The sequence below is a fragment of the Notolepis coatsorum genome (genome assembly GCF_963971535.1).
Source record: "Notolepis coatsorum genome assembly, chromosome: 16".
Classification (NCBI taxonomy): Eukaryota; Metazoa; Chordata; class Actinopteri; order Aulopiformes; family Paralepididae; genus Notolepis; species Notolepis coatsorum.
In genome coordinates, this window is record NC_140180.1 from 5,209,903 (window position 1) to 5,227,646 (window position 17,744).

Genomic DNA, 17,744 nt, shown 5'->3' on the forward strand with positions numbered 1-17,744 from the left:
GCTAAAGTAAACCATGTTCAGCCTGTAGCTATACCGGTTTCAGCACCTCGGACAGCGACAGCAATGTAGAGTTTATTGATATCCTCTCTCTCTCTCCTCCTGGTCCATTCTGGATGAACCAGACTATCCTCTTGAGGTTAGAATGCTGTAACCGTGATCTTATATGCATATCATGCTATTGCCCTAATCGCTTGGTCACTTTGAACCAGCATTTTATCTTTTCAGCACCTCGGACAGCGACATGTTGGCTTTTTATAGATGCCTTCTGGTTGATTCACACTTATATGATTTTCGTCTTTCACTTCTTTGATAATTGTAACATCCTATTTACAGAATATATATTTTATATTTAGAGAAACATTACCATAGAAGAAAAAATATACAAATTATAGTTCGGCTAATTTATACATAAAGGACATAATGGCCGCTTGCTATAATTTGATTATATGATGGTCAGCAATACATCTCCTTCATGAACTCGCTTATAGTCAGTGACATGTTTCCTGTAGTTTTGTATTCTGAACTCTAGAGGCCGCTGTTGGTCAGTGTGTTTCTGATTTAGACCAGACGTGCAGTAAAACCTCCCACATAACCATTATAATATTCGATAGAGGGAGAGACGCAGAGCTTAGAATCTGCACAAGAGAACACTAAAGACAGCGGAGACAGCGAACCGACGTTCTATTGTTTACGAGTTGTGGAATATGGTCTGGTTTTTCTTCGTATTCTTTTTTATCTGAAGGGATATATGATCGCTTTGTATCTTCATCCGCTTGAGAAAATCTCGGACAGAACAATGGGACGGCAAGTACTGTTGTTTATCTCGGTCCTCTCTCTCGGTTCAGCGCTCGGGCAGGTCAGTTACTCCGTTCCTGAGGAAATGGTGAAAGGCTCTTTAGTCGGTAACATAGCTCAGGATTTAGGTTTGGATGTAAAGAGACTGAAATCAGGCAAAGCTTGTGTTTATACAGGAGACAGCGCAGAATACATCGAGCTGAATAAAGAAAGAGGAGTCCTCCTCATCAAAGAGAGGATAGACAGAGAGGCGCTCTGCGGACAGACGACGCCTTGCGCTTTACATTTTCAGATTATATTAGAGAATCCAATGGAATTTTACAGCACAACAGTGGAAATAATAGACATTAATGACAACCCACCGGCTTTCGAAAAAAACGAAATAAAATTCAAAATAAGTGAGTCTGCAGTCAGTGGATCGAAATTTGATTTAGAAAGAGCCATGGATTTAGATGTTGGCATGAATGGTCTTCAAAGCTACGTACTTAAACCAACTGATAATTTTGTACTTAAATTACAAAACCAAGCAGATGGAAGAAAGAATGTTGAGATGGTCTTACAAAAGCCCCTCGACAGAGAGCAGCAAGAGCAGATATCGTTGGTCTTGACGGCAGTAGATGGAGGAGAGCCGCAGATGTCTGGAACAATGCAGATTCTCATCACTGTGTTAGACGCCAATGATAACGCCCCTGTTTTTACTCAGCTGGTATATAAAGCTACTGTGATAGAAAATGCCCCAAAAGGGACAATTGTCACAAAAGTTAGCGCATCGGATGCGGACCATGGTTCCAATGGTAGAATAACATATTCTATCAGGAATACTATGGATGACGTCAGACATACATTTGCGATAAACGAGGAAAGTGGTGAGGTTAGAGTAATTGGAAATATTGACTATGAAAAGGCGCGCAATTTTCAGATAGATTTACGTGCCAGTGATGATGGCGGACTCACCGATTCCTGTAAAGTGATAGTTGATGTAATCGATATGAATGATAATAAGCCGACTATAAATATAATGTCAAAATCAACTGTTATATCTGAAGACGCAAATCCCGGTACCGTCGTGACGATGATTAAAATTCAGGACCCAGACTCAGGTGAAAATGGTAAAGTCCAATGTTCTATTAACGACAATATACCTTTTACAATGAAATCAACTTCGAATAATTTCTTTAGTTTAGTGACAGACAGTGATTTGGACCGAGAGAGAGCCTCTGAGTATAACATCAGTGTCACATGCTCTGATGAGGGAGTGCCCTCGCTCTCCAGCAGCGTCACTCTCACCTTACAGATCTCAGATGTGAATGACAACGCGCCTGTCTTTGAGAGGAGCTCATATGAGGCCTACATTGTAGAAAACAACACACCTGGCCTCTCTATATTCACAGTGAAAGCCAGAGACGCTGACTGGAACCAGAATGCCCGTGTTTCTTACATACTGGAGGACTCCTCGTTTAACGGAGTGTCCGTCTCCTCATATGTGTCCGTTAGTGCTGATAGTGGAGTCATCCATGCAGTGCGCTCTTTTGACTACGAGCAGATCAAGGACTTCCAGTTCCGCGTCAAAGCGCAGGATGGAGGCTCCCCTCCACTCAGTAGCAACGTGACTGTGAATATACTGATCCAGGACCAGAACGACAACGCACCTCAGGTTCTGTACCCAGTCCAGACTGGCGGCTCTCTGGTGGCTGAAATGGTGCCTCGTTCAGCAGATGTGGGCTATCTGGTCACTAAAGTGGTGGCTGTTGATGTGGACTCTGGACAGAATGCCTGGCTCTCCTATAAACTACAGAAAGCCACAGACAGGGCGCTGTTTGAAGTGGGCTTACAGAATGGAGAAATAAGAACTATCCGCCAAGTCACTGATAAAGATGCTGTGAAACAAAGGCTGACTGTTGTAGTGGAGGACAACGGACAGCCCTCTCGTTCAGCTACAGTCAATGTTAACGTGGCGGTGGCCGACAGCTTCCCAGAAGTGCTCTCGGAGTTCACTGACTTTACGCACGACAAGGAGTACAATGACAACCTGACTTTCTTCTTAGTCTTGGCTTTGGCTGTAGTTTCCTTTCTCTTCATCACGTGTTTAGTGGTTATTATATCAGTGAAAATATACAGATGGAGACAGTCTCGCGTCCTCTATCATTCCGGTCTCCCGGTGATTCCATATTATCCACCGCGTTACTCAGACACTTTGGGGACAGGGACTCTCCCGCATGTGTACAATTACGAGGTGTGCAGGACGACTGACTCCAGGAAGAGTGACTGTAAGTTCGGCATGGCTGGTAGTCAGAACATTCTGATAATGGACCCCAGTTCTACAGGGACGATGCAGCGGATCCAGAGTGAAAAGAGCATCCTGGATGAACCAGACTCTCCTCTAGAGGTTAGAATGCTGTAGTTATTACATATTTTTCCAACAATGCTCTTGTTTTTATTTGTTTTTACATACCAAATTAATTGTCTAAACGTTTTGATTAACTCCTAATATTTTCAGCACCATGGACAGTGACTACAATATAAAGATCCCTCGAAATCTCTCTATCTCTCTCTCTCTCTATCTCTCTCTCTCTCTCTCTTCATACCTGCATGTGTTGTCTGGGAGTGACAATCTGGTAGCACTTACATTAGTAGTATGTTGACATATAATCATCCTCCAAACTATCTTTAAATCCATTGCTGATTATCATTTCAACGCTAGAGGTATCTTCCGGCCCCAGGAAGACAACCTTCCAATGGGGATCCTAATAAATTAAACTAAAGACTGATAATTTACCATACATTCGTTGTCTTCAAGATATTATTTAGTTGAGCTCTCTCCTCATGTAATTTAGTATTATGAACAGAGAGGGACGCTGTTGGTCGTTTTCTGGCTTTTAAGAAGTGCTATTACCAGTACCACCCCCATCACCTCCATTCATTGGAGAGAAAGAAATCGACGCAGAGCGCACAGAGTGGTGTACAGAGAACACCGAACAGCGTTTTTCCAAGCTGCGACCCTTTGTTCTTGTTGTGGAATATGGATTTAGGACGCTTGTGGCACTGAAAACTGCCGGGACGTTAAAATCCAAAAGGAATATTCTGTTAATTGTTGCTTATCACTGGAAAATATCTGGCAGAACAATGAGACGGCAAGTACTGTTGTTTATCTCGGTCCTCTCTCTCGGTTCAGCGCTCGGGCAGGTCAGTTACTCCGTTCCTGAGGAAATGGCGAAAGGCTCTTTAGTCGGTAACATAGCTCAGGATTTAGGTTTAGATGTAAAGAGACTGAAATCAGGTAAAGCTCGTATTTTCACTCGAGACAGTGCAGAATACATCGAGCTGAATAAAGAACGAGGAGTCCTCCTTATCAAGGAGAGAATAGACAGAGAGACACTCTGCGCACAGACGACGCCTTGCGCTTTGCATTTTCAAATCATTCTAGAGAATCCAATGGAATTTTACAGCATTACTGTTGAGATTACAGACATTAATGACAACCCTCCAGCCTTTGAAAAGAGCGATGTCAAATTCAGAATCAGCGAGTCTGCTGTTAGTGGTGCGGCATTCATATTAGAAAGGGCTATTGATCTTGACGTGGGCGCAAATGGTTTGCAAAAATATGTTCTTAAACCCACGGACAATTTTGCCCTCAAGTTGCATAATCAAGCAGATGGAAGTAAAAATGTCGAGATGGTGTTACAGACGCCTCTTGATAGAGAGAAACACGAGCAACTGTCATTAGTCCTGACGGCAGTAGATGGAGGAGAACCACAGATGTCTGGAACAATGCAGATTCTCATCACGGTGTTAGACGTTAATGATAACGCCCCTGTTTTTACACAACATATTTACAAAGCGTCTATAACAGAAAATGTTCCCCTAGGAACAGTTGTAACGACGGTGACCGCCACAGATGCGGATCACGGCTCAAATGGAAAAATTACTTTTTCAATTGCGAGTATGTTGGATTTTACCCGTGGGATTTTTGACGTAAACGAGGAAAGTGGAGAGGTGAAGTTGATCGGAAATATTGATTATGAAAAGGCAAAAAATTATCAGATAAACATAAGAGCAAGTGATGATGGAGGTCTAACGGGCTCTTGTAAAGTGATAGTCGATGTTTTGGATATGAATGATAACAAACCTGATATTCATATTATGTCTAAGTCTAATATGATCTCAGAAGATGCCAAACCCAATACAGTCGTGACAATGATTAATATTGAAGACACAGACTCAGGTGAAAATGGCAAAGTGCACTGCACCATAAATGATGATATTCCTTTTGTAATGAAGTCCACGACCAACAATTTCTTTAGTTTAGTGACAGACAGTGATTTGGACCGAGAGAGAGCCTCTGAGTATAACATCAGTGTCACATGCTCTGATGAGGGAGTGCCCTCGCTCTCCAGCAGCGTCACTCTCACCTTACAGATCTCAGATGTGAATGACAACGCGCCTGTCTTTGAGAGGAGCTCATATGAGGCCTACATTGTAGAAAACAACACACCTGGCCTCTCTATATTCACAGTGAAAGCCAGAGACGCTGACTGGAACCAGAACGCCCGTGTTTCTTACATACTGGAGGACTCCTCGTTTAACGGAGTGTCTGTCTCCTCATATGTGTCCGTTAGTGCTGATAGTGGAGTCATCCATGCAGTGCGCTCTTTTGACTACGAGCAGATCAAGGATTTCCAGTTCTGTGTCAAAGTGCAGGATGGAGGCTCCCCTCCACTCAGTAGCAACGTGACTGTGAAAATACTGATCCAGGACCAGAACGACAACGCACCTCAGGTTCTGTACCCAGTCCAGACTGGCGGCTCTCTGGTGGCTGAAATGGTGCCTCGTTCAGCAGATGTGGGCTATCTGGTCACTAAAGTGGTGGCTGTTGATGTCGACTCTGGACAGAATGCCTGGCTCTCCTATAAACTACAGAAAGCCACAGACAGGGCGCTGTTTGAAGTGGGCTTACAGAATGGAGAAATAAGAACTATCCGCCAAGTCACTGATAAAGATGCTGTGAAACAAAGGCTGACTGTTGTAGTGGAGGACAACGGACAGCCCTCTCGTTCAGCTACAGTCAATGTTAACGTGGCGGTGGCCGACAGCTTCCCGGAAGTGCTCTCGGAGTTCACTGACTTTACGCACGACAAGGAGTACAATGACAACCTGACTTTCTTCTTAGTCTTGGCTTTGGCTGTAGTTTCCTTTCTCTTCATCACGTGTTTAGTGGTTATTATATCAGTGAAAATATACAGATGGAGACAGTCTCGCGTCCTCTATCATTCCGGTCTCCCGGTGATTCCATATTATCCACCGCGTTACTCAGACACTTTGGGGACAGGAACTCTCCCGCATGTGTACAATTACGAGGTGTGCAGGACGACTGACTCCAGGAAGAGTGACTGTAAGTTCGGCATGGCTGGTAGTCAGAACATTCTGATAATGGACCCCAGTTCTACAGGGACGATGCAGCGGATCCAGAATGAAAAGAGCATCCTGGACGAACCAGACTCTCCTCTAGAGGTTAGACACCAATGCCTTTCTTTCCCTACGTAGAACATGAATTGTCTAAATGCATTGATTTGCGTCTTTACATTTTCAGCACCCTGGACAGAGCTTGCAAGTTTATGTTGCAATGCATATTATCTATCTATCTTTCTATCTATCTATCTATCTATCTATCTATCTATCTATCTATCTATCTATCTATCTATCTATCTATCTATCTATCTATCTATCTATCTATCTATATATCTATCTATCTATCTATCTATCTATATCTGAATATTCATTTTATTGTCTGAGTGACAAAGGCGTCTACTTTTTGTTTGATGTCTACGCCTTTACTTAGGTTGGCTGAACACAGATGCTCATTTTCATAAACCTGCCTGCACACACCTATGAGATAATGTTACATTAATTGTCCACTAAAACATATTTTAAATCATGGTTTAGTCTATTTGTACAGAGAAGAAAAGTGAATTACAGCTTCCTAAAATATGCAAAACAATTTTCACATTCTCTTTAATTATCAACAAATACCTCCCAGTTACCCACGGGATAATGTATGTACAGTAGGCCATAGTTCTTTGTTGTGGATACTGTAAATGTAATTGTGCATTATGAACAGAGAGGGACGCTGTTTGCCGATTTGTTGCAATTCTGGAAATGCTCTTCAGCAGTATAGGCTACCTCCCCCATCACCTCCATATATGAGAGAAAAGACTTCGACGCAGAGCGCGCAGACTGGTTTATAGAGAACCGCGAACACGGAGTCTATCAAGCTGCACCCTTTGTTCGTGTTGTGGAATAAGGATTTAAGACTTTTGTAGCAGCGAAGACTGGCGTAACATAACACCGAAAAGGAATAACTAATTCATTCTTAATACTGAGAAAATGTCGGGCAGAACAATGAGACGGCAAGTACTGTTGTTTATCTCGGTCCTCTCTCTCGGTTCAGCGCTCGGGCAGGTCAGTTACTCCGTTCCTGAGGAAATGGCGAAAGGCTCTTTAGTCGGTAACATAGCTCAGGATCTAGGTTTAGATGTAAAGAGACTGAAATCAGGCAAAGCTCGCATTTTTAGTCGAGACAGCGCAGAATACGTCGAGCTGAATAAAGAGAGAGGAGTCCTCCTTATAAAAGAGAGAATAGACAGAGAGGCGCTCTGCGGACAGACGACGCCTTGCGCGGTACATTTTCAAATAATTGTAGAGAATCCCATGGAATTTTACAGCATAACTATTGAGATTATGGACATTAATGATAACCCTCCAGCCTTTGAAAAAAATGATATTCAGTTTAAGATAAGCGAGTCGGCAGTAAGTGGTGTAAAATTTGGTCTAGACAGGGCATTTGATCCCGACGTGGGCACGAATGGTTTGCAAACCTATGTCCTTAAACCCTCAGACAATTTTGCCCTTAAACTGCATAATCAAGCTGACGGAACTAAAAATGTAGAGATGGTGCTTCAGACACCTCTTGATAGAGAGAAACATGAGATGATATCGTTAGTGTTGACGGCAGTAGATGGAGGAGAACCACAGATGTCTGGAACAATGCAGATTCACATCACTGTGTTAGATGCCAACGACAATGTGCCTGTTTTTACACAATCCATTTACAAAGCTTCTATTATGGAAAACGCACGTGTAGGAACGGTTATAATGACAGTCACTGCCACAGATGCAGATTATGGCTCTAATGGTAGAATCATTTATTCGATTTCTAGTATGGTGGATTATGCCCGTGGAATATTCGAAGTAAACGAGGAAAGTGGTGAAGTGAGATTGATCGGAAATATTGATTATGAAAAGGCAAAAAATTATCAGATAAACATAAGGGCAAGTGACGACGGAGGACTTACAGATTTCTGTAAAGTGATGGTTGACGTTTTAGATATGAATGACAACAAACCTGATATTCATATTATGTCTAAATCTAATGTGATCTCAGAAGATGCCAACCGCAATACGGTCGTGACGATGATTAATATTGAAGATCCGGACTCAGGTGAAAATGGTAAAGTGCACTGTAATATTAATGATGATATTCCTTTTGTAATGAAGTCCACGTCCAATAATTTCTTTAGTTTAGTGACAGACAGTGATTTGGACCGAGAGAGAGCCTCTGAGTATAACATCAGTGTCACGTGCTCTGATGAGGGAGTGCCCTCGCTCTCCAGCAGCGTCACTCTCACCTTACAGATCTCAGATGTGAATGACAACGCGCCTGTCTTTGAGAGGAGCTCATATGAGGCCTACATTGTAGAAAACAACACACCTGGCCTCTCTATATTCACAGTGAAAGCCAGAGACGCTGACTGGAACCAGAATGCCCGTGTTTCTTACATACTGGAGGACTCCTCGGTTAACGGAGTGTCCGTCTCCTCATATGTGTCCGTTAGTGCTGATAGTGGAGCCATCCATGCAGTGCGCTCTTTTGACTACGAGCAGATCAAGGATTTCCAGTTCCACGTCAAAGCGCAGGATGGAGGCTCCCCTCCACTCAGTAGCAACGTGACTGTGAAAATACTGATCCAGGACCAGAACGACAACGCACCTCAGGTTCTGTACCCAGTCCAGACTGGCGGCTCTCTGGTGGCTGAAATGGTGCCTCGTTCAGCAGATGTGGGCTATCTGGTCACTAAAGTGGTGGCTGTTGATGTGGACTCTGGACAGAATGCCTGGCTCTCCTATAAACTACAGAAAGCCACAGACAGGGCGCTGTTTGAAGTGGGCTTACAGAATGGAGAAATAAGAACTATCCGCCAAGTCACTGATAAAGATGCTGTGAAACAAAGGCTGACTGTTGTAGTGGAGGACAACGGACAGCCCTCTCGTTCAGCTACAGTCAATGTTAACGTGGCGGTGGCCGACAGCTTCCCGGAAGTGCTCTCGGAGTTCACTGACTTTACGCACGACAAGGAGTACAATGACAACCTGACTTTCTTCTTAGTCTTGGCTTTGGCCGTAGTTTCCTTTCTCTTCATCACGTGTTTAGTGGTTATTATATCAGTGAAGATATACAGATGGAGACAGTCTCGCGTCCTCTATCATTCCGGTCTCCCGGTGATTCCATATTATCCACCGCGTTACTCAGACACTTTGGGGACAGGGACTCTCCCGCATGTGTACAATTACGAGGTGTGCAGGACGACTGCCTCCAGGAAGAGTGACTGTAAGTTCGGCATGGCTGGTAGTCAGAACATTCTGATAATAGACCCCAGTTCTACAGGGACGATGCAGCGGATCCAGAGTGAGAAGAGCATCCTGGATGAACCAGACTCTCCTCTAGAGGTTAGAATGATGTCACGGTGATTGTATATGCATATCATGTTATTGCCCTAATCGCTTGCTCACTTTGAACCAGCCGTTATCTATTTCAGCACCTGGGACAGCGACATAATGGCTTTTTATAGATGCCATCTCAGTCATTTGCCCACAGATACCTTACTTCCTGGTTGATGCAGTTATATGATTTTCGTGTTAGTGAGGTTAGACATCAATGCCTTTCTTTCCCTACGTAGAAAACGAATTTTCTAAATGCTTATTTTCGCGGGTCCTCATGCGTTCAGCACCGCGGACAGTGACAGCAATATAAAGCTATAATCTTTCTCTCTACAGTATGTCTCTCACTTTCACCAAATGTCTCCAATGTAGCGGTTCGAATATTACTATTTTTCTAAATTACTTCAAGTCGAAACATGCCACTGCAGCAATAGATTCATCTTCAAATTTGGTATCTTACATTTTATTCTCTCCGCACTGCCCCATACAATGTAAAAATTGGGATTGGGGTTAATTAATATTTATTAAATAATTATTAGTAACCTATACATAATAAAAAAGACTATGTGCCATTTGAAATCCAATTGAGCTGAATTCAATTAATTTGAACCATTTATGAATTGCATTTTACACAGTTTTGGTTGAATAAAATTAGATGATAGTTAAAAAATTACCAGACGACACTCCGTTTTTACAGTGTATATGCCTACATTCTATTATAAACTACTGTTATTATAACAAGTGTTTTACTTCCTCCTGCGCTTCTTGAGTATCCAATTTAGTTTTTCTGTATCAAACACTCAAACAACCACAAACAAACTTCGTTTTATGTATATGTATACTATTTTTATAGGGGAGTAAATGTGCTTCCCCGAACTTTCCCCTCCTGATCAATAACGTTTGTTTTGCACAAACTCAGCTCTACTTCATTGTATTTCCTGTAATTTTGTATTGTGAACTCAGAGGGCCGCTGTTGGCCAGCGTGTTGTAGTTTTAAGCACATCCTCAACTGTACCGCCCCTCTCATCTCGATTTTGTGAGAGAAAGAGACAGACGCAGAATGCACAATCCATGTTACGGAGAAAGGAGAACAGGAGAAACCCCAGCTGTGTTTTTTCTTTGTCCCTACATTATGGATTATGGGCTATTTCTTCTTGATATCTGGCAGTGATTTCTGATGCAATTGTGATCGGACGGAATTATAATCAGTTTTCGGCTGGCATTATCCGAGCAAAATGTCGGACAGAACAATGAGACGGCAAGTACTGTTGTTTATCTCGGTCCTCTCTCTCGGTTCAGCGCTCGGGCAGGTCAGTTACTCCGTTCCTGAGGAAATGATGAAAGGCTCTTTAGTCGGTAACATAGCTCAGGATTTAGGTTTAGATGTAAAGAGACTGAAATCAGGCAAAGCTCGTGTTTATACCGGAGACAGTGCAGAATACATCGAGCTGAATAAAGAAAGAGGAGTCCTCCTTATCAAAGAGAGAATAGATAGAGAGGCGCTCTGCGGACAGACGACGCCTTGCGCTTTACATTTTCAGATCATTCTCGAAAACCCGATGGAACTGTACAGTATAACCGTCGAGATAACAGATGTAAATGACAATTTGCCTGTTTTCAAAAGTAGCGACATGATATTTAGAATCAGCGAATCAGCAGTTACTGGTGCAAAATTCGTTTTGGAGAGAGCAATGGATCTAGACGTCGGTATCAACGGCATTCAAAGCTATTCGTTGAAGCCGACCGATCACTTCAGTTTAAAATTGCAGAATCAGCCAGATGGCGGAAAGACAGTCGAAATGGTTTTACAGAAACCTTTGGATAGGGAGAAACAGGAACATATATCATTGGTATTAACTGCTATAGATGGCGGGGAGCCGAAATTATCTGGAACCGTGCAAATACACGTCACTGTGTTGGATGTAAACGACAACGCTCCTTTGTTTTCTCAGTCAACGTACAAGGCACAGATACGAGAGAACTCGCCAAAGGGCACAGTAGTGGTGACGGTCAGCGCTTCAGATTCAGATGAAGGGTCAAACGGTAAAGTTACATTTTCGATTTCTAAATCGATTGATGAAATAAACGACTTGTTTGACATAAACGGAGATAGCGGCGAAATTAGGTTGATAGGCAATATTGACTTTGAAAAAGCCAGACAATACCAAATACATGTACAGGCCAGCGATGACGGCGGGCTTACAGATTCCTGCAAGGTGATAGTTGAAGTAGTTGATTCCAATGATAACACACCGATCATAAACGTAATGACGAAGTCTGCTATTATAAGTGAGGACATAAAACCTGGCACAATAGTGACAATGATGAATGTGCAAGATCCGGACTCTAATGAAAACGGGAAGGTCATCTGTTCAATAGATGACAATATTCCTTTTGTGCTGAAGTCGACAGCAAACAGTTTCTTTAATTTAGTGACAGACAGTGATTTGGACCGAGAGAGAGCCTCTGAGTATAACATCAGTGTCACGTGCTCTGATGAGGGAGTGCCCTCGCTCTCCAGCAGCGTCACTCTCACCTTACAGATCTCAGATGTGAATGACAACGCGCCTGTCTTTGAGAGGAGCTCATATGAGGCCTACATTGTAGAAAACAACACACCTGGCCTCTCTATATTCACAGTGAAAGCCAGAGATGCTGACTGGAACCAGAACGCCTGTGTTTCTTACATACTGGAGGACTCCTCGGTTAAGGGAGTGTCCGTCTCCTCATATGTGTCCGTTAGTGCTGATAGTGGAGTCATCCATGCAGTGCGCTCTTTTGACTACGAGCAGATCAAGGACTTCCAGTTCCGCGTCAAAGCGCAGGATGGAGGCTCCCCTCCACTCAGTAGCAACGTGACTGTGAAAATACTGATCCAGGACCAGAACGACAACGCACCTCAGGTTCTGTACCCAGTCCAGACTGGCGGCTCTCTGGTGGCTGAAATGGTGCCTCGTTCAGCAGATGTGGGCTATCTGGTCACTAAAGTGGTGGCTGTTGATGTGGACTCTGGACAGAATGCCTGGCTCTCCTATAAACTACAGAAAGCCACAGACAGGGCGCTGTTTGAAGTGGGCTTACAGAATGGAGAAATAAGAACTATCCGCCAAGTCACTGATAAAGATGCTGTGAAACAAAGGCTGACTGTTGTAGTGGAGGACAACGGACAGCCCTCTCGTTCAGCTACAGTCAATGTTAACGTGGCGGTGGCCGACAGCTTCCCGGAAGTGCTCTCGGAGTTCACTGACTTTACGCACGACAAGGAGTACAATGACAACCTGACTTTCTTCTTAGTCTTGGCTTTGGCTGTAGTTTCCTTTCTCTTCATCACGTGTTTAGTGGTTATTATATCAGTGAAGATATACAGATGGAGACAGTCTCGCGTCCTCTATCATTCCGGTCTCCCGGTGATTCCATATTATCCACCGCGTTACTCAGACACTTTGGGGACAGGGACTCTCCCGCATGTGTACAATTACGAGGTGTGCAGGACGACTGACTCCAGGAAGAGTGACTGTAAGTTCGGCATGGCTGGTAGTCAGAACATTCTGATAATGGACCCCAGTACTACAGGGACGATGCAGCGGATCCAGAGTGAAAAGAGCATCCTGGATGAACCAGACTCTCCTCTAGAGGTTAGAATGATGTCACAGTGATTGTATATGCATATCAAGTTATTGCCCTAATTGCTTGGTCACTTTGAACCAGCCTTTATCTATTTCAGCACCTCGGACAGCGACATAATGGCTTTTTATAGATGCCATCTCAGTCATTTTCCCACAGATACCTTACTTCCTGGTTGATGCAGTTATATGATTTTCGTGTTAGTGAGCTTAGACATCAATGCCTTTCTTTCCCTACGTAGAAAACGAATTTTCTAAATTCTTATTTTCGGGGTCCTCATACTTTCAGCACTGCGGACAGCGACAGCAATATAAAGCTATAATCTTTCTCTCTACAGTATGTCTCTCACTTTCACCAAATGTCTCCAATGTAGCGGTTCGAATATTACTATTTTTCTAAATTACTTCAAGTCGAAACATGCCACTGCAGCAATAGATTAATCTTCAAATTTGGTATCTTACATTTTATTCTCTCCACACTGCCCCATACAATGTAAAAATTGGGATTGGGGTTAATTAATATTTATTAAATAATTATTAGTAACCTATACATTATAAAAAAGACTGTGCCATTTGAAATCCAATTGAGCTGAATTCAATGAATTTGAACCATTTATGAATTGCATTTTACACAGTTTTGGTTGAATAAAATTAGCTGATAGTTAAAAAATTACCAGATGACGCTCAGTTTTTACAGTGTATATGCCTACATTCTATTATAAACTACTGTTATTATAACAAGTGTTTTACTTCCTCCTGCGTTTCTTGAGTATCCAATTTAGTTTGTCTGTATCAAACACTCAAACAACCACAATCAAACTTAGTTTTATGTATATGTATACTATTTTTATAGGGGAGTAAATGTGCTTGCCCTGACTTTCCCCTCCTGATCAATAACGTTTGTTTTGCACAAACTCAGCTCTACTTCATTGTATTTCCTGTAATTTTGTATTGTGAACTCAGAGGGCCGCTGTTGGCCAGCGTGTTGTAGTTTTAAGCACATCCTCAACTGTACCGCCCCTCTCATCTCGATTTTGTGAGAGAAAGAGACAGACGCAGAATGCACAATCCATGTTACGGAGAAAGGAGAACAGGAGAAAACCCAGCTGTGATTATTTTTTTTGTCCCTACATTATGGATTATGGGCTATTTCTTCTTGATATCTGGCAGTGATTTCTGATGCAATTGTGATCGGACGGAATTATAATCAGTTTTCGGCTGGCATTATCCGAGCAAAATGTCGGACAGAACAATGAGACGGCAAGTACTGTTGTTTATCTCGGTCCTCTCTCTCGGTTCAGCGCTCGGGCAGGTCAGTTACTCTGTTCCTGAGGAAATGGCGAAAGGCTCTTTAGTCGGTAACATAGCTCAGGATTTAGGTTTAGATGTGAAACGACTGAAATCAGGCAAAGCTCGTGTTTATACAGGAGGCAGCGCTGAATACATCGAGCTGAATAAAGAAAGAGGAGTCCTCCTTATCAAAGAGAGAATAGACAGAGAGGCGCTCTGCGGACAGACGACGCCTTGCGCTTTACATTTCCAGATCATTCTCGAAAACCCGATGGAACTGTACAGTATAACCGTCGAGATAACAGATGTAAATGACAATTTGCCTGTTTTCAAAAGTAGCGACATGATATTTAGAATCAGCGAATCAGCCATTACTGGCACAAAATTCGTTTTGGAGAGAGCAATGGATCTAGACGTCGGTATCAACGGTATTCAAAGCTATTCATTGAAGCCGACTGATCACTTCAGTTTAAAATTGCAAACTCAGCCAGATGGTGGAAAGAGAGTTGAAATGGTTTTACAGAAACCTTTGGATAGAGAGGAACGGGAACATATATCATTGGTATTAACTGCTATAGATGGCGGGGAGCCGCATTTATCTGGAACCGTGCAAATACACGTCACTGTGTTGGATGCAAACGACAACGCTCCTGCGTTTTCTCAGTCAACGTACAAGGCACAGATACGAGAGAACTCGCCAAAGGGCACAGTAGTGGTGACGGTCAGCGCTTCAGATTCAGATGAAGGGTCATATGGTAAAGTTACATTTTCGATTTCTAAATCAATTGATGAAATAAACGACTTGTTTGACATAAACGGAGATAGCGGCGAAATTAGGTTGATAGGCAATATTGATTTTGAAAAATCCCGACAATACCAAATACATGTACAGGCCAGCGATGACGGCGGGCTTACAGATTCCTGCAAGGTGATAGTTGAAGTAATTGATACCAATGATAACACACCGATCATAAACGTAATGACGAAGTCTGCTATTATAAGTGAGGACATAAAACCTGGCACAATAGTGACAATGATGAATGTGCAAGATCCGGACTCTAATGAAAACGGGAAGGTCATCTGTTCAATAGATGACAATATTCCTTTTGTGCTGAAGTCGACAGCAAACAGTTTCTTTAATTTAGTGACAGACAGTGATTTGGACCGAGAGAGAGCCTCTGAGTATAACATCAGTGTCACGTGCTCTGATGAGGGAGTGCCCTCGCTCTCCAGCAGCGTCACTCTCACCTTACAGATCTCAGATGTGAATGACAACGCGCCTGTCTTTGAGAGGAGCTCATATGAGGCCTACATTGTAGAAAACAACACACCTGGCCTCTCTATATTCACAGTGAAAGCCAGAGACGCTGACTGGAACCAGAATGCCCGTGTTTCTTACATACTGGAGGACTCCTCGGTTAACGGAGTGTCCGTCTCCTCATATGTGTCCGTTAGTGCTGATAGTGGAGTCATCCATGCAGTGCGCTCCTTTGACTACGAGCAGATCAAGGATTTCCAGTTCCGCGTCAAAGCACAGGATGGAGGCTCCCCTCCACTCAGTAGCAACGTGACTGTGAAAATACTGATCCAGGACCAGAACGACAACGCACCTCAGGTTCTGTACCCAGTCCAGACTGGCGGCTCTCTGGTGGCTGAAATGGTGCCTCGTTCAGCAGATGTGGGCTATCTGGTCACTAAGGTGGTGGCTATTGATGTGGACTCTGGACAGAATGCCTGGCTCTCCTATAAACTACAGAAAGCCACAGACAGGGCGCTGTTTGAAGTGGGCTTACAGAATGGAGAAATAAGAACTATCCGCCAAGTCACTGATAAAGATGCTGTGAAACAAAGGCTGACTGTTGTAGTGGAGGACAACGGACAGCCCTCTCGTTCAGCTACAGTCAATGTTAACGTGGCGGTGGCCGACAGCTTCCCGGAAGTGCTCTCGGAGTTCACTGACTTTACGCACGACAAGGAGTACAATGACAACCTGACTTTCTTCTTAGTCTTGGCTTTGGCTGTAGTTTCCTTTCTCTTCATCACGTGTTTAGTGGTTATTATATCAGTGAAGATATACAGATGGAGACAGTCTCGCGTCCTCTATCATTCCGGTCTCCCGGTGATTCCATATTATCCACCGCGTTACTCAGACACTTTGGGGACAGGGACTCTCCCGCATGTGTACAATTACGAGGTGTGCAGGACGACTGACTCCAGGAAGAGTGACTGTAAGTTCGGCATGGCTGGTAGTCAGAACATTCTGATAATGGACCCCAGTTCTACAGGGACGATGCAGCGGATCCAGAGTGAAAAGAGCATCCTGGACGAACCAGACTCTCCTCTAGAGGTTAGAATGATGTCACGGTGATTGTATATGCATATCATGTTTTTGCCCTAATTGCTTGCTGACTTTGAACAAGCCGTTATCTATTTCAGCACCTCGGACAGCGACATAATGGCTTTTTATAGATGCCATCTCAGTCATTTGCCCACAGATACCTTACTTCCTGGTTGATGCAGTTATATGATTTTCGTGTTAGTGAGGTTAGACATCAATGACTTTCTTTCCCTACGTAGAAAACGAATTTTCTAAATTCTTATTTTCGTGGGTCCTCATACTTTCAGCACCGCGGACAGCGACAGCAATATAAAGCTATAATATTTCTCTCTACAGTATGTCTCTCACTTTCACCAAATGTCTCCAATGTAGCGGTTCGAATATTACTATTTTTCTAAATTACTTCAAGTCGAAACATGCCACTGCAGCAATAGATTCATCTTCAAATTTGGTATCTTACATTTTATTCTCTCCGCACTGCCCCATACAATGTAAAAATTGGGATTGGGGTTAATTAATATTTATTAAATAATTATTAGTAACCTATACATTATAAAAAAGACTATGTGCCATTTGAAATCCAATTGAGCTGAATTCAATGAATTTGAACCATTTATGAATTGCATTTTACACAGTTTTGGTTGAATAAAATTAGCTGATAGTTAAAAAATTACCAGACGACGCTCCGTTTTTACAGTGTATATGCCTACATTCTATTATAAACTACTGTTATTATAACAAGTGTTTTACTTCCTCCTGCGTTTCTTGAGTATCCAATTTAGTTTTTCTGTATCAAACACTCAAACAACCCCAATCAAACTTCGTTTTATGTATATGTATACTATTTTTAATAGGGGAGTAAATGTGCTTCCCCTGACTTTCCCCTCCTGATCAATAACGTTTGTTTTGCACGAACTCAGCTCTAC

The 17,744-nt window shown here is 42.9% G+C and overlaps 4 protein-coding genes across 4 annotated transcripts; all 4 read left to right on the top strand.

Annotated features, from left to right (window-relative positions):
* Nucleotides 1-790: 790 nt before the first annotated feature.
* LOC311242340 (protocadherin beta-16-like) lies at nucleotides 791-3,196 on the top strand (the record flags this gene model as incomplete). Its single annotated transcript, XM_084331288.1, has 1 exon — nucleotides 791-3,196. The coding sequence occupies exon 1, from the start codon at nucleotides 797-799 to the stop codon at nucleotides 3,194-3,196; it is 2,400 nt and encodes a 799-aa protein (XP_084187414.1). The 5' UTR covers nucleotides 791-796.
* Nucleotides 3,197-3,384: 188 nt separating this feature from the next.
* On the top strand, nucleotides 3,385-9,597 carry LOC311242515 (protocadherin beta-16-like; the record flags this gene model as incomplete). Its single annotated transcript, XM_084331474.1, has 3 exons — nucleotides 3,385-3,410; nucleotides 3,825-6,202; nucleotides 8,138-9,597. 3 exons carry the CDS (start codon nucleotides 3,385-3,387, stop codon nucleotides 9,595-9,597), a joined length of 3,864 nt encoding a protein of 1,287 aa, XP_084187600.1.
* A 1,205-nt stretch (nucleotides 9,598-10,802) lies between these two features.
* On the top strand, nucleotides 10,803-13,223 carry LOC311242517 (protocadherin beta-16-like; the record flags this gene model as incomplete). Its single annotated transcript, XM_084331476.1, has 1 exon — nucleotides 10,803-13,223. The coding sequence occupies one exon, from the start codon at nucleotides 10,803-10,805 to the stop codon at nucleotides 13,221-13,223; it is 2,421 nt and encodes an 806-aa protein (XP_084187602.1).
* A 1,204-nt stretch (nucleotides 13,224-14,427) lies between these two features.
* LOC311242518 (protocadherin beta-16-like) lies at nucleotides 14,428-16,848 on the top strand (the record flags this gene model as incomplete). The annotated part of the gene is made up of 1 exon (XM_084331477.1): nucleotides 14,428-16,848. One exon carries the CDS (start codon nucleotides 14,428-14,430, stop codon nucleotides 16,846-16,848), a length of 2,421 nt encoding a protein of 806 aa, XP_084187603.1.
* Between the last annotated feature and the right edge of the window lie 896 nt (nucleotides 16,849-17,744).